General features: G+C 53.8%; 1 protein-coding gene across 2 annotated transcripts; it reads left to right on the top strand.

Moving 5' to 3' along the window:
* The first annotated feature begins 39 nt into the window (after window positions 1-39).
* PCSK7 (proprotein convertase subtilisin/kexin type 7) lies at window positions 40-22,526 on the top strand. 2 transcript variants are annotated; one of them, XM_007196564.2, is made up of 17 exons: window positions 48-129; window positions 1,712-1,833; window positions 2,268-2,750; window positions 3,469-3,603; window positions 4,252-4,417; window positions 5,944-6,034; window positions 6,950-7,004; window positions 7,454-7,592; window positions 8,442-8,542; window positions 11,044-11,211; window positions 11,664-11,771; window positions 12,188-12,290; window positions 18,865-19,021; window positions 19,543-19,637; window positions 20,456-20,549; window positions 20,765-20,882; window positions 21,150-22,526. In XM_007196564.2, exons 3-17 carry the CDS (start codon window positions 2,280-2,282, stop codon window positions 21,510-21,512), a joined length of 2,364 nt encoding a protein of 787 aa, XP_007196626.2. In that variant the 5' UTR covers window positions 48-129; window positions 1,712-1,833; window positions 2,268-2,279; the 3' UTR covers window positions 21,513-22,526. The 2 variants fall into 2 exon arrangements, with proteins under 2 accessions (XP_007196627.2, XP_007196626.2); XM_007196565.2 differs by lacking the exon at window positions 1,712-1,833 and having other exon boundaries at window positions 40-129.
* The last annotated feature ends 44 nt before the right edge of the window (window positions 22,527-22,570 follow it).

Here is a 22,570-nt window from a genome sequence, read left to right as displayed (position 1 = left end):
GGCCGGGGGACCCGTCGCTGATTGGCTGCGCCGCCGGGCGGAAGTGATGCTACTGTCACTGGCTTCTCGGGCTCCCGGGAAGCCGCGAGTTTCCGCAAGGAGGCGGCGGCAGCAGCTGCGGCCAGGCGGGTGAGTTGAGAACTCGGTGGGGGCGGGGCATCGGAAGTCCGGGTGGCCTAGAGCTGGGGGGCAGCTGGTGTCTGAGGATGAGGAAACCGCACAGAGGGCGCCTTCAGTCCCGGCGTGGGGGAGCCCAGGGAGACGGGGCCACGGGGTCTTGGATCCAGGATAGTGTGGGTCCTCTGAGGAGAGGGGCACATTGCACGGGGCAGTCGAGGCCAGGGAGGGGGAAAATCAATGAAACTGACCCCGGTACGCAGCCTGGTTTCTAGGAACAGGGTGTAGAGGTTGCGAGGAGGACAGTCTCTTGGGAGCGGAATCTTGGACTCTGGGCTGCCCCTATCATTCCTCTTCTCTCTTGGCACCTCAGAGCTGTAAAGACACACCTAGCAGTTGGGTGAAGTTTGAGATCTACTTTCAGAGGGTATTTAAGGTTCCTTCCCCAGAAGCCTAGGGTGAGGGCTGGGGTGGGGTTAAGGTACTGCTCTGCCAGAGGGACAGGAGGATGTAGTGGTCAGGTTTCTCCTCTCTTCCGGAAATCTATGGGCTCTACTGAGATTGAAGGAGCCTGCCTAGTTGGGTCACTATCAGGCTATCTAACAAGATTTTTGTATGCACGCTGGGAAGGACACCTGAATATCTTGGGACAGTCGAGGCTGCTGGAGGGCAGGGAGGAATTTGCCTGGGAACCTCAGAGGAAAAGAGAGAAGATATATAGATTTGGGGAGGGAAATGTTAGGTGGCGGAAGTCCCCTTCTCCCTTTCCAAAGAGACTTTGGTAAAATACCCATGTTTCTGTAATATTTTGAGACTAATCCATTTGCGTATGTGTGTGGGTACTAAGCCCTACCTCAAGGTGACCCCCCCTACACCCCACCCCCGTAGAGAGCAGATGCTTCTGAAGCCCTGCCACCAATAGGGACACACATGGTCTGCCACCCATTCACCTGTCTCTGTCCCCACAGTTGCCCACCAGTTCTAATTTGGCCCTTCTGTCAAACCATGGGTGGCAGTCCCAGGTTTAGAGCTTGAGCCCTCACTTCTGAGCCGACTTGCTGAGCTAGTGACTAAGAGTAGCCCTTTAGTGCTGCTTTCCAATCACCCCTTCTCCCCAGGGTGTCCACTTGCCTCCTAAGCCTGTTCAGTAAGGCGTGAGAGGCAACGCCTCTCACGTTGCGTGCTTGGGTTTTCCCCATTTCACCCGCCTCCCGCCTACTCTTACTTCCCCTGGCATCCTTCACAGGTACAGAAATCAGGAAGTTAGCTACCACCCAGACTTCTAGGGAGCAGTACCACCTACTTTTTCAAGAGGGGTTTTTGGTAAGAGTTCAAGCCCTCTTCTAGGCATCTAGGAAAGAAAGAAAAGAGGATGGCCTGATGTTTAGGTCGAGAAGTACGGTTTCTGGGTTATGTACTGATCTGGCCTTACTGTACCAGTTCGGTTCTAGTCTGTGACCTATTTGAGATTCCTGGAAATGATACTTAATCATTTGCAGTTTCTTTGGTCATGGGTCCTAGAGTTCATGGCCAGCCTCTGCCTGCTCCACTGGGTTTGGGAGGACACCATTTCTTGTTTTCTTGGGGCCTACAGGTCTGCAGTCTGTGCTTGGAGTCACCACTGCTCACAGCGAAAGGGATGCCTTTTCTCCGTGTGCACAAAATGAGCGTGAGGTGGTTAGCCAGACCAGGAGCTCAGCCTCACTCAGGGTCCAGGTGGGAATGGGGCCCCACTGCGGGGAGTTAGCCCTCAGGACAACGGGACCAAGACGTCAGCTGGGGAAAGATTTCTGTCCCCTCTAAAGAAGGGAGGAGGGTCTCTTCTAAAGAACGGTCATGACTCTGCCAGGAATTTGCAGGAGTCCTATGACTTTTGAGCCCTTTTCATGGCAACAGTGGGAAAGAGCAGCACAGTGCCTGTTAGCAACTGGACATCCTGCTTGATTATCTAGTGATAATCATGCCACTGAGGGACCCACCGGGGTTCGTGCTGGCCCACACTGCCCCTGGGGGCTTATCCCTGTTGGTCAGAGATAACTGTGAATAACAGGAGAGGATCACATGTTTAATGATTTCAAAGGCATGGCTTAGGGATTTCCAGGTGTGTCATGTTATCGCGCTCTTACCTCTGATGTCCTTTCTCTTTGCAGCTTACTGCTCTGATGCCCAAGGGGAGGCAGAAAGTGCCACACTCAGATGCCCCCGTGGGCCCCAGGCCCACTTGCCTCTGCCTGGAGCTAGCCGGGCTCTTCCTACTGCTTCCCTGGGTGATGGGCCTGGTGGGGGCAGGTGGGCCTGGGGCCCAGGGTCCGGGGGTGCTGAGCTGGGCGGTGCATGTGGACAGCCCAGAAGGCGAGAGGGAAGAACAGTCACTGGAGCAGCGGGCAGATGCCCTGGCGCAGGCGGCAGGGCTGGTGAATGCAGGACGCATCGGGGAGCTCCAGGGGCACTACCTCTTGGTCCAGCCGGCAGGGCACCGGCAGGCCCCGCAGGTGGAGGCCGTCCGGCAGCAGGTGGAGGCCGTGTTGGCCAGGCACGAAGCTGTGCGCTGGCACTCAGAGCAGAGGCTGCTCAAGCGGACCAAGCGCAGCGTCCACTTCAATGACCCCAAGTACCCGCAGCAGTGGCACCTGGTGAGTCCAGCCCTGCAGCTTCTGGCTTCAGATGGCTAGGCAGGGGGTACCCGGTGCTTTAGTGGGCTCTTGTCTGTGTTACTCTTCAGTGGCCCCCATCCTTTGCCTGAGGAGGCATTTCTGTGGGCTTCCACAGTGGGCTTCATCCTCGGGCTCCACCTGCCCTGTGCTCACATCCAGAGAGCCGGCAGGCTGCAACGGCAGGGCGTGGGTGCTGGGACCAGGCTGCCTGGGCCGCCTGCCACTGACTAGCATGTACCTTTGGGTGCACTGTTTAACCTCTCTGTGCCTCAGTTTCCCTTTCTGTCAAATGGAGATTGTAATGGTTATGGTTAAGTGAACTAATGTACTTGTGCCCACATGGGAAACACTTTACAAGAGTTAACTAGTAACGTTATATTATACGGTGTTAATATAATGTATGTCATATGGCCTACGAATTATATTATCCAACCCTTGACCCTAGCCACCATCTCACCCTTATTGCCCATGAGTGATGCCAGGCTTTCCTGGAGACCTAGGCTGTGGCAAAGCTCTCACGTGTCCCTCCTTAGCTCTGTCCCCATCTACTCTTATTGGTCTACAACCTCTCTCTGGCTCCTTGACGGTGGCCAAGAGTGCACAGGGGCTGCTGTAACTTGTCTCTCTATGGGCTATGCTGCATGTCACTGGATTCCCAGGGCTCAGAGGATAGTTCCTGACCCCGTCTCTCCTGCAGAATAACCGGCGGAACCCCGGCAGGGACATCAACGTGACGGGTGTATGGGAGCGCAATGTAACCGGGCGAGGGGTGACCGTGGTGGTCGTGGACGACGGTGTGGAGCACACCATCCAGGACATCGCACCCAACTATGTGAGTGGCACTGGCACGACCTGTCCCACCGCCGGGCCTCACCTGATTCTTGATGTTCCCTCAGGCCTGTCCCCTTTCTTAGAGGTCACTGGGCCAAATACAAGGGCCTGGAAGGTGGGATGGTGTTCTTCATCTACTCCTTTTCTGCAGCCAGCCTTCCAGCCTGGTAGCTAGGACACAGGACGTGACTCCAACTCAGCAAGGGAGACACTTCCTGGTTCCTGCTGCCACTCCCTGCCCTGGGGAGTAAGGAGTGGCCCCTGCCGGCAACTTCCCTCTCTGCACAAGTTCCTTAAAGCCTGACTTTTAGGTAGCCCCATACCTCTTTTATCCCAGGCTTCCCACACCATGGAAGCGGCTCCTAGGCACGTTTCTATAATGGCCAAGAGAGAAATTTTCCAAGAGCTGCAGCGCTTCTCAGTTTTGCCTCAAGGTGTCCTGTCCTCATATCTCACAGCCCATGTGGTTTGCAGAGATGGGCCCACAGTGCTGGCTTAGAGCCCCCAAATCCCAGTTCCCCTCTCTCCCTGAGCTCCAAGACCTGACCCCTTGTAACCAGCGAGTGACCACATGCCCCACCCGTCCTCCTCCCCCACCCCCCCACCCCCACCCCCACCCCCCCACCCCCCCCACCCCGCCTTGTTTCAGAGCCCCGAGGGCAGCTATGACCTCAACTCTAATGACCCTGACCCCATGCCCCACCCGGATATGGAGAATGGCAACCACCACGGCACGAGGTGTGCCGGAGAGATCGCTGCCGTGCCCAACAACAGCTTCTGTGCCGTGGGAGTGGCGTATGGGAGCCGCATAGCAGGTACCTCCAGTCCGGCCTCGGTACACTCCTCCTGTGACAGCTGCCCCTCCTCTGTCCCTCCCCCATGAATTCCAACCCGACTTTATTTCACTCTCAACACACAGCAGAAAGCAAAGGTTAAGCTTATAAATAGGTGTCTGCAGGACATATCGGTTCATTGATTTCTTTTCAATGCACTGTGTTTCCAACATGTTTTTAGCAGTGAGCCCCACTGTATAAAACAGCTGAAAGCACGAAATGCTCTGGATGGGAGATGGAGGCCCAAGCCCCACCTACTCAGAGGACTCTTCCCTTTTTCTGATCACGGTTATGCCCTGTCAATGCTCAGCTCATTGTGATGATAACTCCTTGTACTCATCCAGGCTGTATTTGTATTTTAATGGTTTACCAAGTGCTTCCTGGTCTCCCCTTCCTCCTTGGCCCCCCGCCCCGTGTGTCTATGGGTGCCCCTCTCCCTTCTCCCAGCTCTCCAGTTCCCAGCCCTTCTGACGGTCACCGTCTGCTCCCCATCCTCTCAGGAGAGCGGAGCAGCCCCGGCCCCCGCTGGGGTGGTTCTGTGGCTCTTCTGCCTCTGAGTCTTTGTCCATCGAGGCAGAAGGTGAAGGGGATGAAAGGGGACACGCTGTCCGCGTGACTCCTCATAAATGCTTGGGACCTGCATCTCCGAGGTTGGAATAGATTGACTGTATTCCTCTTACACTCCAGCAGAGGTCAGCAGCCCTCTCTGTGAATGGGGCTACAGAGGGAGCCAGAAACCTCCAGGGCCCAAGTCCCTTCTGAAAGCTCCGTTCCGCCCTATGTGGTCACCAGGATGTGACCCACCCCATTTTATTGGGTGAGATTCGGCATCCATGAGAGGAGTAATGCTAATGAGTACCATCTATTGAATACCCTCTGTGCGTCAAGCACCACTGCAGTGTTTTACATGATTCAGGATGCACATAAGAAGGGAACCTTGGATTCCCTGCATTCTAGGCTCTGCATCTTCCCACCAGACCCCAGGATCCTTAAAGTCTAAGATTTAGCATTACGTTAAAAAATATTTCTGGGGGCTTCCCTGGTGGCGCAGTGGTTGAGAATCTGCCTGCTAATGCAGGGGACACGGGTTCGAGCCCTGGTCTGGGAAGATCCCACATGCCGCGGAGCGACTGGGCCCGTGAGCCACAATTACTGAGCCTGCGCGTCTGGAGCCTGTGCTCCGCAACAAGAGAGGCCGTGACAGTGAGAGGCCCGCGCACCGTGATGAAGAGTGGCCCCCGCTTGCCACAACTAGAGAAAGCCCTAGCACAGAAACGAAGACCCAACATAGCAATCAATCAATCAATTAATCAATAAAAATAAATAAATCTTTAAAAAAAAAAAAAAAAAATATTTCTGGACAGGTACATGCACATGGTATAAAAATTCAAAAGATCCAAGAACACTTAGAGGGAAAAGTAAGTCTCCACAGGGGGGCCCCCCAGCACCCAGCTCCCCGTCTAGGGGACCAGCATTATTGAGGAGCCGGTGTGGCCTTCACCGCCTAGGTATCCGGGTACTGGATGGACCCCTGACAGACAGCATGGAGGCTGTGGCGTTCAACAAGCACTATCAGATCAATGACATCTACAGTTGCAGGTGAGGCAGAGCCAGGAACAAGGTGAGGGGGCCAGAGGCTCGGGCACTGGGCGAATCCTCCAACCAAAGAACAGCAGGATGAGCTGACTCGGGCAGGTCCCAGCAGGGCTCTCCCCACTGGGTTCAGCCTGTAAGTCCACTGCCCTCATTTCTCCAGACCCACAGCACCTGGGTTCTCAGTCTTAAGCCCCACGTCACCCCAGTAATCAGGTTGCCACTCGAGGAGTGCTCCATCCTGCCTCGTGTTTATCTGTTTGTCAAACTCAGAAGGCTCTGGAAGGAATTGGGCATTCCTTTCCAAACACAGCGGAGCTGGCCACCCAGCACCAGGCCCCATCACACCACCCCCCAGAAACACACCTGCAGCTCCAGATTGCGGTTATGGTGGGGAGGGGGTGGTTGATAAGGAGGAGCTGAGGCTGGGCTGCCCCCCCCAGCATTGATGGCACCTGCACTTCCCCAACCAGTGTCTCCTGTAAATGCATGGCATTATCCACATGGACATTTCCTTTCAGAGAAAGAATAGAGAACTCCTCAGACCCAAGAGCTTTCACAGATACTTCCTTCGCTGGTGCTCTGCCATCAAGCCTAGCGTTAGATCCCTAGGTCCCATCCATCTCTACCACTCTGTACTCCCCGGGGACCTGAGAAAGGGCTTTTAGGGTCAGGTTAAAGTAGTCCTAAACTGGGAAAGTTTCCAAGGACAAGAAGAACTTTAGCACGTACTTCTGTTTTCCACTTTGGAGTGAGGGCTGGACCTTTGACCCCTATGTCCTTTCATGGTGGGAGTCCGGAGCTGGAGCCCTTGGGAGGAGAGGGAGGACCCAGGCGGAGGGATGGCCAGCTGAGGCTGGGGGGCCTGGGTGGGCAGCCACGGCCTGGCTCTGGCTCTTCCCACTGGGTATCTCTTAACAGCTGGGGACCAGATGACGATGGAAAGACAGTGGACGGTCCCCATCAGCTTGGGAAGGTAACTGGGAACTGCGTGGAGACTCTGGAGACCTAGGACCCCCTCTTCATTCCGTTCCTGGAACTGCTCCCGCCCCACCCCCATTTGCAGGGCCAGACCTACCATGTAGCCCTGGCGCCTCCTTTGGGAAGAGCACTCCTGACCTGGGGTTGGGGGAGTGTGGAGGCATTCTTAGAAATGGAGCAGCGCTTTGAGATTGTTTCGCTCTGGTTTTGTGCTTGGCTCCCCGTTTCTGGCCCTACCCTCTCTGATAAGCAGAGCCCATCCTTCGAACAGCTGTTCCACTAACAGCCTCTTCCCCTTGAGTCCATCTCTAAATCTCTTTCTCCCATGTCCAGTGCCCTTGGCTTTTTTTCTTTTCCTTCTAGAAGGGGGGGAAAGAGTGAGCGGCATGGAGGTTGGGGTCTTCCTATGAACTCCTCAGCTGACCTGGACGTTTTGCTCCTCAGGCTGCCTTGCAACACGGGGTGATCGCTGGCCGCCAGGGCTTTGGGAGCATCTTCGTGGTAGCCAGTGGCAACGGGGGCCAGCACCACGACAACTGCAACTACGATGGCTACGCCAACTCCATCTATACAGTCACCATAGGTAGTGGCCTGGTGGCCCCAGGTGTGCACGTGTGCTCACGCCTGTGTGTGTGAGAGAGAGAGACAGTGGTGAGGGGACCGTGTATCCGGGTGTGTGTGTGTGTCACTCAGTGGTGAGGGGACCGTGTATGTGGGTGTGTCCCCAGCTTCCGTGTGTCTGTCTAAAAGTGTATGCATGATCTTCTCTTCTCTTCAGGCTCTGATAGTTAGGAGGGACTAGCCCTGCTGTCGGAGGATGTCAGGACTTCCTTAGAAGTCATACCCCGGAGCACTTTCCACCCATCATCTGGGATACCAAGCCCACCCCCCCGCCTCCACTCCCCACAGCTGCTTAGGCCTCTGCTTTGGCCTCTCTTCCATGGGTCCCTTCCCTCCTGCTTGAAGCCTTCCCTGACCCCCAAATGCCCTTTACCTGTGCTCCCTCCCATAGCATTTACCATCCCGGTTGTTTTTATTTACTTACCGGACCTCCTCCCTGACTCTGGGCTCCTTGAGATCAGGTCTGTGCCCTCCTCCCACGGCCCCCATGCCTCACACAGTGTGCGACTCATGGTAGGTAATTGATACATGTTGAGGAAAATGCATGTGCGAATGGATGAGTACGTATTGAGATGGAACGCCCCCCCCCCCAGTTTCACCCTGGAGCCTGTTGAAAGAATGGTCTTGGGGCACAGAATACCCTCTGCCATTTGAGGCTGCCTGTCCTGGTGAGGAGTGTGGGTACTTGAAGGACTTGGACCACTGAGATCATTTTTTAAACTCAGGACAACCCCCCGGGTGATAACTCAGAGATGACTCTGATGTTATCAGGCCCTTATCTCTGCTCCCGTTTCCCCTACCGTGTCCCCAGGGGCTGTGGACGAGGAGGGACGGATGCCTTTCTACGCAGAGGAGTGTGCCTCCATGCTGGCGGTCACCTTCAGCGGTGGGGACAAGATGCTCCGGAGCATCGTGAGTGCCCCCCGCCGGGCCCTCGGCTTCCCCTTCCCTAGCAGATCTGTGTCCCCTAGGGTCTGCCCCTGTTGGAAGAATGGAGCTGAGGACTCTAAATATGTCTGTGTAAAGGGTTTTTATCTTTAAAAATTTAACTGACAAATATGCATGTTATCATAGGAATCACTCTATCACATTGATTAAGTATCACATTGATTGAAATGTCTTCCTTTGGTAGAATATGGTCTTTGGCTAAACTTCTGTGGCCTTTAAAAAAAAAAGGATCATCATTCCACTGCTATGCAGCCCTTATGTAAATACTGTGAGCTCTGGTCCTGTTCATCCTTGGGAGTAAAGCTAGTGGTTGCCGGCACTGAATGGGCGGGAAAAGGAGTCAGGAATGTCTCAGTCAGCCCGAGAGACAGCTCTTTCCTTGGAGCTGGAACTGGATCCACAGCAAACAAGAGGTTGGAGCAAGGGAGTGGAGTTGCTCAAGCTGTGGGAACCTGTGAAAGAATTCAGGGTCCAGTGCCTACACCCAGCTGGCTGAGCTCCATCCCGTCATCCTAGAGCTCCCTGCCTGTCCCCAATGCCCCTAACAGAGTGATACGGGGACAAGGGGCTCTCTCGGGCAGAGCTGGGCTGCAGCCAGGTGGTGTCACATTTCTCCAGTGGCTCCGGGTTGGGAGCGCTCTCCAGGGCCATTGGGAATTAGGCTGCTTCCTCTGGGTCAGATTCACTTTCCCAAACTGAAATTCTGTTTTGCCACTAAATGACTTCTGGTCAGCACAGTGTTCTAAGGCTCGGGGTCCGGTGACCCCAGCCCCTTTCCCCACCCCGGGAGAAGAAAAAAGGGAGCTGACTAAAGTAAGCGGGCAGGAGGCTCCGCTCCGCAGGCAGGGGTCTGGGTGCAGAGGGCACCGCCCACGCCCACCCCAGGCCAGGCTGGGTTGGGAGGAAGAGCAGGGACATCCTGGCAGAACTCTCAGGAACCCGCTCTACCCGGCCCCAGCGAGGGACCACGAAGGCTGGCGAGCATAATGGTTCCTCTTACTGTGCGCTGCCTGCCTTTCTCCTCCTGACGCAGCTCCGCATCTCACCCCCACCCCTACCACGTTCCATCTGAGCTATAATTTGTCCGGAAATGAAAAGAGAGTTTGTTTAGCCAGGCTCCCATCTTTGGGACGCTCTTGGCTTGGAAACCAGTTGCCAGTTTCTGTTCAATTACCAGCTCGGTGGGGCTGCCTTCCTGAGGGCGGGCACGGAGGTACAGGCTGCCCACCGTCTGCTGCCCAGAGCCCTTCCCGGCCCTTTCCTGTGGCTGCCCGGGGCTCCTGCCGCCACAGGCAAGTTCACGGGCCTCACAGCTACACACTAGACTGTCACTGTGAGGCTGTTTCCGTAACAGGAAAAAATCAATCTGCTCCCTGGCACAGACCAGGCTTTCCACCCTCATTGAGACTTCCACTTGGAGAGTTTTTGCCTCCTCTTCCGTGCGCACGATGTCTGAGTGAAAATGACATCTCTTGGCAGCTGCTGTAACAGCTGGAAGGCGAGCAGTGAGTACAGTGGAGAAAGGGCAGCTCTTGGGAGAAGTTAGCACCTTGATATCTGACCCAGGAGAGAAGCTTGGAAGAAGATTTTCTGGTCTTAGCCTGGGCACCGCGTGCCAGATCTGGAGGGCCATGGCCTGGAGCAGATTTAGGCAGGGCCCCCCTCAGCTAAACCCTCTGTGGCCCCAGGGTGGATTAGAGTGTGAAAAGAACTGGATGCCAGACAGATGCCGTGTCTCCCAGACCCCCGCTCTCACCTCCCACCTCAGGACCACAGGTGGAGAAGGGGGGACTCGTGGAAACCACCCGAGGCACCAGGCCCAGCGCAGGGAGGCAGCTCGGCCTGTGGATCGCCCCGGGCCAGGGTGGGCAGGGGGTGTAGATGCTACACCCATGCTGAGCCCACGGGTGGGCAAGGGGGCAGCTTCGTCTCCCCGGGAACACACTCCCTTTGTTCGCACTGATGTCACTCCAGGCCCTGTCGCTGAGCTGCCAATTTGGATTTCCTTGACTGGTGCCGTCACTGTTGTCCCAGCTCCAGCTGGGGCCCAGGAGCTCCCCGGCCACTTCCTCCGTCTCCAAGGGCTGCGGGGGCTGGAGGGGCGGGGCTGGGTGGGTGGAGGATTTGGGAAGGGGTCACCAGAGGAGCCGGAATCAGGAAACCATCCTCTGCACGTGAGGCCTCTCCCCTCTCTCCAGCTTCTTTCCGCCCCCTCCCCCGCTGTAACCAGACCCGCAGAGTAACTCTTTCATTCTTCTCAGCTCTCCAGAGATTCTCTTGTTAGGCGAAGAAGGAGGAAGAATCTCCTTCGTCCGACCTGCTAGACATTCAGCTCTCGCAACGGAAGGGCCCCCCCACCCACCCACCGAGGCTCGCGCTGAGGCCCAGCCCCACACCCCTCCCGCCACAGCACCTGGGAACTCAGTCCCTAACCCAGTCCCCGTCCTCTCCATTCCGCTTCCCAGGTGACCACAGACTGGGACCTTCAGAAGGGCACAGGCTGCACCGAGGGCCACACGGGGACCTCAGCCGCGGCCCCTCTGGCAGCCGGCATGATAGCCCTGATGCTGCAGGTGCGGCCCTGCCTCACGTGGCGTGACGTCCAGCACATCATCGTCTTCACAGCCACCCCGGTGAGATCCTCGCAGGTGGACAAATGGCCTGGCCCAGCCCACCTCAGACTCTCGGTCCCAAGGACTTGGAGGTTTCGAGAGGCTTCAGATTCTAGGTGTCCCAGGCGTTAGGTGCCAAATCCCGTCCAGAGTTGCACGTGCACGGGACAAGGGTGGGGACCCCATCAAGACCACAGACCTAAATTCACTCGCACCTGTTCTGCTGCCGCCCTTTTACCTGCAAAGGAGAGCTCCGGCTGGGCTCCTGACTCGGGAGCCTGTGGCTCCTGGCTCCCTCTCTAGAAACAGGCCACTGGGCTGGTGACATCACAGGCCTTTGCCCTTTTGTCCCAGCTTTCCTTGGGGAATCCATTCCTAGCAGCCTTGGTGGGAGAGTCTGGACTGGATCAGCTAGCAGGGCGAGCGGGGAAACTTAAAATCCGAGAGACTAACCGGGACCCCTGTCCTCTCAGTATGAGGATCGCCGCGCGGATTGGATCACCAACGAGGCCGGCTTTAGCCACAGCCACCAGCACGGATTCGGCCTGCTCAATGCTTGGAGACTTGTGAACGCAGCCAAGGTGATCAGGTGTCCTGCGTGGAATGACGAAGGGGGTGGGGGGCGCCTAAGACACTGCCGGGCACGTCGTAGGTGTTTAATAAATGCTCGTTCAGCTGAGACCCATTTTACAAATGAAGCAGCCGGCTCAACGCTGTAATTAAAGTTTCTAAGCTGTCGGTGGAGAGTAAATGGGACCTGAGTATCGTTTGGAACCCTCAGGGTGCTCTGCTCCTCATCTGCCGTCCTGGACACAGCCTGTCCTTGCTTTGGTGCCATAGGGAGCAGTCCAGGTGGTCCGCAGGCGCCTCAGGAGCGAAAGGAGGTGGTGAGGAAGGGAGAAATAAAAAGAGCAGTGCCCTAGGGGTCAAGTAGATGAGAGTGGGTGTGTGGGGTCCATCGTGTTTGTTCATTCGCCGTCCCCCCTTCCTTTCATAGATCTGGACGTCTGTCCCTTACTTAGCTTCCTACGTCAGCCCCGTGTTGAAAGAGAACAAGGCTATCCCGCTGTCCGCCCGCCCCCTGGAGGTCCTGTGGAATGGTAAGCAGTCAGCAGAAAGGGGGTTAATCGTGGGCCTGAGGTTTGGGGCGGGGTGATGGAGAAGCTAAACTCATCCTCCCTGCCGGATCCTACCCCCTTCCTTTAGGAGCTGAGCTCCAGCCAAACCTGTGGAGTTTTCTTTGACCATTTTAGGACATGTTGCTGCTTCTGAGTTGGCTGGCCCCCCGGCTGCTTAAACGAGACCTTTCTCCTGAGTTACTGATGGTGGAAAGGAGCTGCCGAGCAAGCGATTAGGAAGGCTGGTGGGAGGGCTGGGACTGGGACCTGGGAGACAAGGCACGAGTTGAAAGACGTTCCTTTGACTTCCATGCTAGGAACTTGCCAGACAATTCTCTGCAACCCGGTGGCCTTTGGATGGAGTGAAGGAGTTGAGAATGTCCTCCTTTGATTCTCAGGCCTGTCTAATACAGAGAGAGACAGCTGGGGCCTGTAGGGGGAGGACAGAGCAGTGCCCAGAGGGCTCCCTAGACTGTGGTGGCCCTCCCTCTGCCCACGCGTCCATCACACCTGGGGCCACTAGGGCTATCCGAAGGGGTGAGGGCCGTGTGTTGTCAGTCAGAGATGTCGTCTTACGTTGAGCACAGAGGTTGAACCCCTTCCCAGAGAAGAGGGCAGCTGGATTGGGATACTTGAACAAGAGGATCTTCTGTCTGCAGATTTCCCGGACTTCCCACTGGGGAGTTTTCCCTACCTCCAGTTCCTTGGGGATTTTTTTTTCTTCAAGGATTTTTGACAGGCAGAGTTATTCACTAATTTTTGTGAAGATTGGAGCATGTCATGCTTTACCCAAATGGAACTTTGTTTTCGCATTTCCCATCCTCCTAGGAAGTGTTCAAACCAGAACAGTGGCAAGAGGAGGAATGGCCAAAGATGGGAGCATGGAGGGGAGAGTGGGGACGGCATCCCTGGGGCGGAGGTTTCACTGGGAATAGTCCCGTTGTCTCTCTCCCTAACCATGTCCAGCACTTGCCCAGTTTCCCCTCTACGTGGAAGGAAATCCATGGGCCCAGTTCATTGCACTTTCCGTAAAAGGAATGCTATCTTGGAAAGGGCATAAAGCATCAGCCAAGGCAGAGAAGTGCAGGAACATTCCCAGGAATGCAGTTGAGTAGGAACCTCGGGGCTTTGCACTTGCATGTCTTGGGGACAGTATGTCTTTTAACTTTTACCTTCCATCCAGGGTTGCTAACCCGCAATCGCATCCATCAAATGAGGGGGTCGACCTAGGGTCCTTCCCAGCTTCATCATCTTCTGCTTCCCACTAACCAGGGATGTTCCCCGGCATGTCTAACAAACTTCCCTCGGTATAGAGGCATCTGGCACCTGCTTGTTTGTTTGTCACTAGGAAGCAAGAGAAAGAAGGACAGGTTGTCCTGGGCAGAGGAGAGTGGGAGGTGGGGATAGTGGGGAGAGAAGGATGGAGAGAAGGGAGGTGAAGACTCAGCGAGTTTTGCTAATGGAGCCCTTCGTTGGTTTGGAGGGCAGCAAGTGGACTGCTGATCTTCAAGGTCAGCAAAGGTGTCTTCCCCTCTCTTGTGACTCCATTCACCCCTGAGCAGACAGAACTGAAGGTCCAGGCTTGTGGGCGTGCTTGGAGGCTGCAGAAAGTCCAGTTCACGTAGAGCTGAGCAACTTAGTCCCGGACAGTTAGTAAACCTCTTTCCCTATAGCCAAGCAACAGTCTTTCCCACCAAGACCTGGGTCAGTGGTGGGACCCAGGTCTCACCAACACAGCGAGTCAGTGTCCAAGGGCTGTCCAAGGTGAACTTTTTTGTAAGGTAGAAGGAACTGAACATCCCTGAGATGGAAAAGGGGTGCAATACCACTAAGACTCTGGAGCAGTGGTGTCCAAGAGAACTTTCTACAATGATGAAAATGTTCTCTATCTGTGCTGTGCAGTTCATGTGAGGCTATTGAAGATTTTAAATGTGGCTCGTGTGGCTGAGGAACTAAATTTGTGTGTTATTGTAATTGAATTTAAATAGCCACATGTGGCTGGTGGCCACCTTCTTGGGCAGGGCGGCTCTAGAGCAAGACAGGAGGAGGATGTAGGGGGAAGGGGATTGGAGCCCCTCGGTTCCTTTAGCTCTGACTCTGGGTCTGAAATCTCTACCAGAGGGTGGGAGGGAGGGCGGGGTTTGGGAAGAGTATCCAAAACACAAGGGAGCCTGTGTGTATTTACAGAAGATTCCTGAACACCACTTGCAATTACCCTTTTATCCTTGTTTGCAGCCCGAGTGCTGGCTCCCCCTCTGGCCATGCTTGCGTCCTGTTCCTTCCTGGCTCTGAATCTTCCTCTCCTGCCCAGTCTTTCTCTCCCCACTGATTCCTCCTTCTGCCTTCAAACACCCTCAGAGCATCTGTTAGGGAACACCTTTAAGTCCCTGCCCCCCTCCAACCAGTAACCTTTTCAAATGAATTAACCAAAGCAATTGCTTGCCTTTATCACACCCTCTCCACCGCTGAAGACTTACTTCATCACTCACAGCGCCCCTCTCCTGCTCAGACCCAGGGGCCAGCTCACAGCCCATCCTTCTCAGCCCTCTTGTTCTCTGACCGGATTAATGAGACCTGTGTGGCAGCCTCCCTCCTCCTGCGGCTGCAGTGACCTCCTTTGCTCCATGGCCCTCTTCTGGCTTCTCTGCCCAAGGAACTTGGTTTTTCTGCTCGCTCTCCTCACTACTCCCAAACCATGAGTGCCTTCTACGACTCATTCCGTGTTCTTGACCCTCCCTCTACGTTTTCTCCCTCGACGGCGCAGCTGTGTTTATGGCTTCAGCTGCCACCTCTCCACAAATGATTCCTAGATCAGCATCTCTTATTCTGATCCCTTACCAGTGAGAGAGGTAGAGATTTTGCTAGCTTCCACAAGATTATGGGCAAATAAATCCCTGGGATCTTCGGGGCGGGGTGGGGGTGGGGGAGGGCGGTTGAAAAAGACCCCAGCTTGCCAAAGGAAAAATAATATGATGATCATCGTCAGCTAAGATTTGAGTGCTTTTTTATGTGCCAAGCACTGGCTTGAGGATTAACTCATTTAATTCTAATAAAATAATTCTCGTGTTGCCACACGGCTGGCCGCCCAAGTCCCTGTACACCCCAGTAAGGAAATGCATGTAACGTGCCACTCCGTACACATGCTAACACAGACAAGCACTCGCGGGGCTCTTTTTGGATTCCATTCTGTTCTGTCGTGCTCTATAACGTGTCATTCACTCTCTGTTAGGCCCTTATCTTCCATGTTAATGCTCTCCTTCAACTATGCCAGGAATATTTTCCTCCATCTTTCTATTCCTAAATCGCTGTGTGTGTGCTGTTGGATATGCCATCAATACATTACGTTTAAAATGTACAGCATCTTAGATTTCACTATCGCCTATCGAAAGCCAGCTTGCTTTCCAAGTTTCTCTCATTTCTGTCGGTGCCATCACATGAGATTAAGAACCCAGGAGGAAGAAGAGGTTTGGGTAAGGACTATGGAGTGTGAAGAAGTGAGGAAGAGAATTTGGGCTCTGCTGTGTTTGAGGCGTCTATGCAACATCTAAAGGTCGTATTCCGAAAGCAGCTGAATAAATACGTTTGAAGGTCTAGACTGGAGGTAATGGTTTGGGAGTCACCCGCATAAAAATGGAAGAGAAAGGTCTGGGAAAGGAGATCACTAGGGTTGGGGGTAGACAAGGATAAAAGAGGACCTAGGACACAGGCTGACATTAAAGGAGTGGACAGAGGAAAAGGGCCTCAGAAGAAAACTGAGAAGAGATGCCTGAGGTTGGAAAAAGAACAGGAGGATGGTGTCACTGGAATCTAGGGTAGTTCTGATGGGAGCGGGCAAGCGGGCAAGGACTGAGGGCATCCCTGGTTCATCAAGGAGGCAGTTGGTGACCTTAAGAATACTTTGGGACTTCCCTGGCGGTCCAGTGGTTAGGACTCCGTGCTTCCACTGCCAAGAGTACTTTGTTTCAGTCTGTTCATGGGGGCAAAAGCTAGACTGCAGTGGGTTGAACAATTCGTGGGGACAGAAGAAGATTCCTGGTTAAAGACGGTGAATTGAACACGTGCTTTTATCTCTGCTTACTCCCAAAACCTCACCAAAGTGAGAATAAAGGAATAAAAGCGGTATAAGCACAAGGACAAAGAGAATGAGAGAGGAGGGCACAGCAAAGGAGAGATTGCAGCACATTTTTGGAAGACAGAAAACAAGTGGAGAAGTGGGCAGGGCTAAGAAAGTTGCAAACCAAATATCTGTAAGGGTGAGCCTAGGCAGCAAGCTCGTTCATGCCTCAGAATCCCCAAAGGCTCAGGACTCGGGGGCCACATGCACTACAGAAGACAGAGATGAGGTGTGAGAGTAAAACGAGAGATCAACTAAAAGGTAGACTCCCAGGTGTCTTCTCCCATCCTTAGCAGCCTTTTCCGGGCAGCAGTTGGGAAGTTTATTCTCCAGAGCCCGGGGCCCCAGGTACAGCAGAAAATAAGAGACAGAGAGTGTACCTTAAAATGATAAACCATGAACTATGACGGGGACACGTGACAGATAAAGGAACTAATTCTCATAGCTACTAAATGGCCGAGCTGGGATTTGAACCCAGGCTGGGTGGCTCCAGAGCCCATGCCAGTAGCACCAGCAGGCACAGGAGTTGAGAAAGGGTTTATTTCACCTGCAGTGAAAGCACGGAGTCCTAACCACTGAACAGCCAGGGAATTCCCCCGTCTTTCTTTGCTCGGTTATCCACGCTCACACCAGCTTACCCTTAGAACCAAGCATTTTAGCTGGGCTTCCTGTCACCTGTTTCTTCTTCCTACTCCGATTCAGCCTACCCACAGCTGTTAAGAGTAACCTTCCTTTAGCACTTTTTTTTTTTTTTTTAAACTCTGTCCTTGCTCGGTAATCTCTAATAGCTCTCAGTTGCTTGTTTAAAATAAAAATTTTAAAGCCCTTCCCATGGTAGGTCCCCTGCCCATACTTTCATATTCTCTCTGGGTTTCTTCATCTGTGAAATGGGGGTGCTGCTCTCTGCTTTGCCTGTCGGCATGAATTAATGAAAGGAAAGTTGCTTTGGAAAGAATCATTTCTCATTGCAGCCTAATTTCTTAATAATCCCCAATTGAGTCTTCTACTTCAGTAGTTTGGTGGGGTTTTTTTGTTTGTTTGTTTGTTTGGGGGTTTTTTGACTTTTTATTTTGAAATAATTGTAGATTCACAGGAGGTTGCAAAGAAATGTTCAGGGAAGTCCTGTGCACCTTTCTCCTGATGTTAAATGTCTTAATTCTAGGACAATAGCAAAACCAAGAAAATGATATTGGTCCAATCCAGAGCACTTATTCAGATTTCACCAGTTAGACTCATATTTCTGTGTGTGTGTGTGTGTGTGTGTGTGTAATTTTACCACATGTGTAGCCTTGTGTAATCACCACCACAGCCAATATCCAGAATTATTGCATCCCAAGACTCCTCTGTGTCACCCCTTTATGGCCACACCCATCCCCTCTGCACCATCCCTAGCACCTGGCAACCACTAATCTGTTCTCCATCGCTACAGTTATGTTATTCATGAATATTATGTAAATGAAATCACACACTGTGTATCCTTTTGATATTGGCTTTTTTTCATTCAGCACAATTTCCTTGAAATGTATTCACTTCAGTAGTTTTTTTTTTTAATTTGTATTTCCTTCAGTATGAAACTTGTTCATGTCCACCTCTGCCTTTCTACATGCCATTTCCCCTTCTAGAATACCCTCTACCAACACTCTCCACCAATCCGTATTCACTTCCTCCCTCAGAGTGTGTCTCACGGCTGCGTGCCTAAACCCATCTGACTCATCCCTGTTCTAGCATCAGTTATGTAGACCGCATACCATATCATTTTCCACTTGCACATAGAAGGCAGAGACCATGTCCAACTTTTCTTTTTTTTTTAACTTTTTTTTTTTTTTTTTTTTTTTTTTTTGGCTGTGTTGGGTCTTCGTTTCTGTGCGAGGGCTTTCTCTAGTTGCGGCAAGTGGGGGCCACTCTTCATCGCGGTGCGCGGGCCTCTCACTATCGCGGCCTCTCTTGTTGCAGAGCACAGGCTCCAGACGCGCAGGCTCAGTAGTTGTGGCTCACGGGCCTAGTCACTCTGCGGCATGTGGGATCTTCCCAGACCAGGGCTCGAACCCGTGTGCCCTGCATTGGCAGGCAGATTCTCAACCACTGCACCACCAGGGAAGCCCCCAACTTTTCTTTATATTCCCAGCAACTAGCACAGTGCCTGAAATGTAGGAGGTACTCAGTAAGTTATTTTTTGGGTGAATGAATGTCGGAAATTGCTCCGTTTGGTTCTTCCATTGTGTCTTGAGTATGTGTTGTCCTCCCAACTGGACTCTAAACTAGATTGTAAACTTGAAAGCAGCAACTGCATTCCATTTACTAGTGTACACGAGGTTCAGTCAGGGTTGCCAAAGATATTTGTATGTGTCTTCCATGAGTATGTTCCTTTGTCTGTTGGGGTGAAGTGAGGGCGTAAGTGTTTGTGGGGCTGGTTTCCCAGCTGCCCAGCCTGACTTCCCACAGTCAGCAGGATGGACCTGGAGATGTCGGGGCTGAAGACCCTGGAGCACGTGGCCGTGACAGTCTCCATCACTCATCCACGACGTGGCAGCTTGGAACTGAAGCTGTTTTGCCCCAGTGGCATGATGTCCCTTATTGGCACCCCCCGCAGCTTGGACTCGTACGTACACGTGCCCTCACCCGAGCTCCCTCTGCAACAGGGGCCTTTTCCAGGAAACGATATGGGAGGAGTGGACACTGGCACTGTCCTAAGCTACCGTGGCACTGGCTTTATTACCTGCTTTGTTCAAGTGCTTACAGTGTGCTCGGCACTGCACTTGAAGTGTAGTTTCTTTAATCCTAGTAAGGACGATGCAGGGTAGACTTTGTAACCCTTTACAAATGAGGAAACAAGCCACAGAGCTAGTTAAGTGCCTGAGAGAATAACAGTAAGCCTAGACCTATGGGACTCCCAAGCCCGTGTTCTCTCCACGTTTGCTTTTTCCACTACACTACGTTGACACAGGTCCCTCAGCCCCCGAGATCCCAGGGGCAAGGGCCAGCACTTGAGGGCCCCTCATGGCACCCTCCCGATGGCTGTAGCTCAGACAGCAACTGCTACTACAGTAAGAAAATGCTTTTGGGCAAAAGGGTCAGTTCCCTGCTCCACGCCTTCCTCTCTCTCCTCTGTTCTTGCCCCAGGGACCCCAATGGCTTCAATGATTGGACCTTCTCCACTGTGCGGTGCTGGGGGGAAAGAGCAAAAGGGACCTACAGACTCGTCATCAGGGATGTAGGTAAGCCTGCCTGCCCCCCACCAGGGCCCTGCCTTTCGTGATTGTCATCTGGTCCCTCTGGATCTCAGAGTCCCCACAGAAATTGTCCCAGGCGGAATACATAGGGTTGCCATCGGACCAAGAGGGTAGATGCCAAGACGTATGCCCCATCCAAAAACACGGGCATTGATACCTAGAATTATTCATTTATACTACCTCTCATATTCCTTGGAGAAGTGACTGATCCATTTTTCCTCAGGATAGCAACAAAAATTCCTTGTTGAAACCACATTTCAAGTTCTTTCACATATAACCATCCTCCGGCCAGCCCTGGTAGGCAGGTAAGGGCAGGACTAATTTTCACCGTTTTTTTTTTTTTTAAAAACTGAGGCCCACCCAGAGGTTTGAAATGACTTGTGTGAGGTCACACAGTATCTCAGTGAGGACTGGAAATTGAACCCAACCCTCCCAACTTCCAGCCAAGTTAGGTGTTCATCACCAGACTGGTGGTTTTCAAACCTTCCTTTAATTTAGCAGGACTTTTTTTTTTTTTTTTTTTTTTTTTCCCCCAAGAAAAATCCCAGCTGAAACCCCAAAATATGAAAGAGGCAAAACTTCTCCACTTGGGAGTGCCACCTTTCACCTCCGCCTTTCCATTCCTAAGGGCACCCCGAGAGGCACGTCTGCAGTACCCTGGGGTCAGTGGGACACAGTTAGACAACTACTGTGGCCGCTCATGTGGTCTGAGTCCCTCTGGGTGGCAGGGTGGGCAGGGCCTCTGCTGTCTGTGTGGCCAACAGCGGGGCGTGGCTCACGGACCGCCCCGCTTGCGGCTCTAGGAGATGAGACGTCCCAGGCCGGCATCCTCCGGCAATGGCAGCTGACCCTATATGGCTCTGTGTGGAGTCCAGTAGACATCAGGGACAGACAAAGGTAGGTGTAGACACATGTGTCAGAGGGAGGGGGATTCATGGGGGCAGGTGGAAGGCCACTTAGGGAGTGCCACCTCCCTGGGAACCCACAGCGTGGCCCTCCCCTGTTTGCTATGGGGCTTCCCTCTGTCTGGCTGTAAGGTGGGAGGATGGGTGAGGCAAGCGGTAGAGGAACCAAGCTGAGTAGGGCATCCTCGTCTCCTTTCTTCTCCACAGGTTACTAGAAAGTGCCATGAGTGGGAAATACCTGCACGATGGCTTCACGCTGCCCTGCCCTCCCGGGCTGAAAATCCCAGAGGACGATGGTTATACCATCACCCCTAACACCCTCAAGGTACGAGGGCCAAAACCCAAGCTGCAGGGAGGCAGGAATGTCCTGAGGGATGTAGTCCTTGGTGGGAGACTCAAGGTGACTTGGGGAGTGAGGGGTTGGGAAGACCTAGGTCCCCACTCTACAGGCTAACTCTCCAGGGCATTCCTTGTGTGGGAGGAACTGGGGGAGTGGTTTGGGGTGGGAGAGGCAGCCCCTAGGAAGAGAGAGAGTTTCTGAGCTCATTGTTCTGGGAAACCACCCTTACATAGGTGTTTGACTTTCCCCCAGACCCTGGTGCTGATAGGCTGTTTCGCCGTCTTCTGGACCATTTACTACATGCTGGAAGTCTACTTGAGCCAGAGGAATGTGGCCTCTCACCCAGTTTGTAGGAGTGGACCCTGCCACCGGCCCCAGCGAAGCCGAACAGCCAAGGAGGAGGGGACAGAACTGGAATCAGTGCCCCTTTGCAGCAGCCAGGATCCAGGTGGAGTGGGGATGGGGAGCGAGGGCCCTCCCGCCACCTCCGAGCTCCACGCCCCAGACCTGCTGGATCAAGGGGACTGGAGCCTATCCCAGAGCAGGAGTGCCCTGGGCTGCCCTCAGCACCTGCCCCCAGACCTGCTGCAGGGGAAGGAGGCGCAGATTTGCTGACCTCGGGCCTGACAGCCAACGTGGGAGAGGCTCTAACTTCCTAAGACTGGGGAAGCTTGGAAAGCTGCTCCGCAGTCCCGGAAGCTCTGGGGAGAAGGCAGCCCCGATGCTTCCACCTGGGACCAGAGGCCTAAAGAGCACCCTCTGACTAAAGACCACACTCAGGGAGGGCAAGGGCCTTCAGAAGGCACAAGCGGAGCCGGATTACAGTCTCGCAACAGCCATGGAACCTTCCTCCAACCCAACGGGAGTTTTTGGTGAGAAGGTCTCGGACAAGGGATTGGGGACCCTGCTGGGCAGGCCTCCATCCTCGTTTCTCCAGGGCAGGCCAGTGGTGTTGGTCACAGGGACCCTCACCCACACATGGCCAGAAGAGCATCTCAGCAGAAACATCACTGGGGTCACTTGGGAAGAGGGCTTAGGGGTGGAGGCTGGGAAGAGCCCCGGATATGCCTGTCCTTTTAATGACCCGGGGCCAGAAACAGCAGACTTTTCCTCTCTCGCCCTCACCTCCCAGCCTAAGCCTTGGACCTTGGCCATATGGGCATGGCAGTCAACCCTCAGCTCAGCACACATGCCCTGGAAGCAGCTGCCTCCATTAGCCCTGATCAGAAGCCAACCTTGAGCACACCCCCTGACCCCTTCACCATCACGCCCACCCTTCATCCTGAAGGATCGGTACGACGTGCCTGGCAGGGCTAGGGCACACCCTGGGGGAGTCTGCGGCAGGACTGGGGCAGGTGTCGGATCAGTCACTGCCCCTCTAGCCCTGCGACCACCCATCTTCCTCTGCAAAGTGCTCAGGGAAATGGCCTTGCCTGCCGGAGGCCAGCCATCTGCCTGGCGGGCTGCGGCTCTTCCTCCCATTCTTGGCCTCCTCCCCTCTTCTGAGCTAGTTGGTGGATTTGAATTTTTTTTTTTTTTTAACGCTTAAGATTTGGTTTTCTCTTTTCACAGCAACATTTTGTTGAATTTTTTCTGCACAGCTTTTCCAAAATAAAAACCTTCCACACAGTTCTGCCCCTTCCCATCTCCTTTCTGCCGCCTCCCCAAAGCTA

Source organism: Balaenoptera acutorostrata, chromosome 9, assembly GCF_949987535.1.
Source record: "Balaenoptera acutorostrata chromosome 9, mBalAcu1.1, whole genome shotgun sequence".
NCBI classification, from domain to species: Eukaryota; Metazoa; Chordata; class Mammalia; order Artiodactyla; family Balaenopteridae; genus Balaenoptera; species Balaenoptera acutorostrata.
The sequence above is the reverse complement of the archived record's forward strand: the minus strand, read 5'-3'. Positions and strand labels throughout refer to the sequence as shown.

Bases quoted from the DNA above. Each gene is read 5' to 3' on its own strand.
- PCSK7 (XM_007196565.2), top strand. From the start codon at position 2,280: ATGCCCAAGGGGAGGCAGAAAGTGCCACACTCAGATGCCCCCGTGGGC. The intron at 6,035-6,949 runs GTGAGGCAGAGC...ATCTCTTAACAG, and splicing joins AATGACATCTACAGTTGCAG to CTGGGGACCAGATGACGATG. The intron at 7,593-8,441 runs GTAGTGGCCTGG...CCGTGTCCCCAG, and splicing joins CATCTATACAGTCACCATAG to GGGCTGTGGACGAGGAGGGA.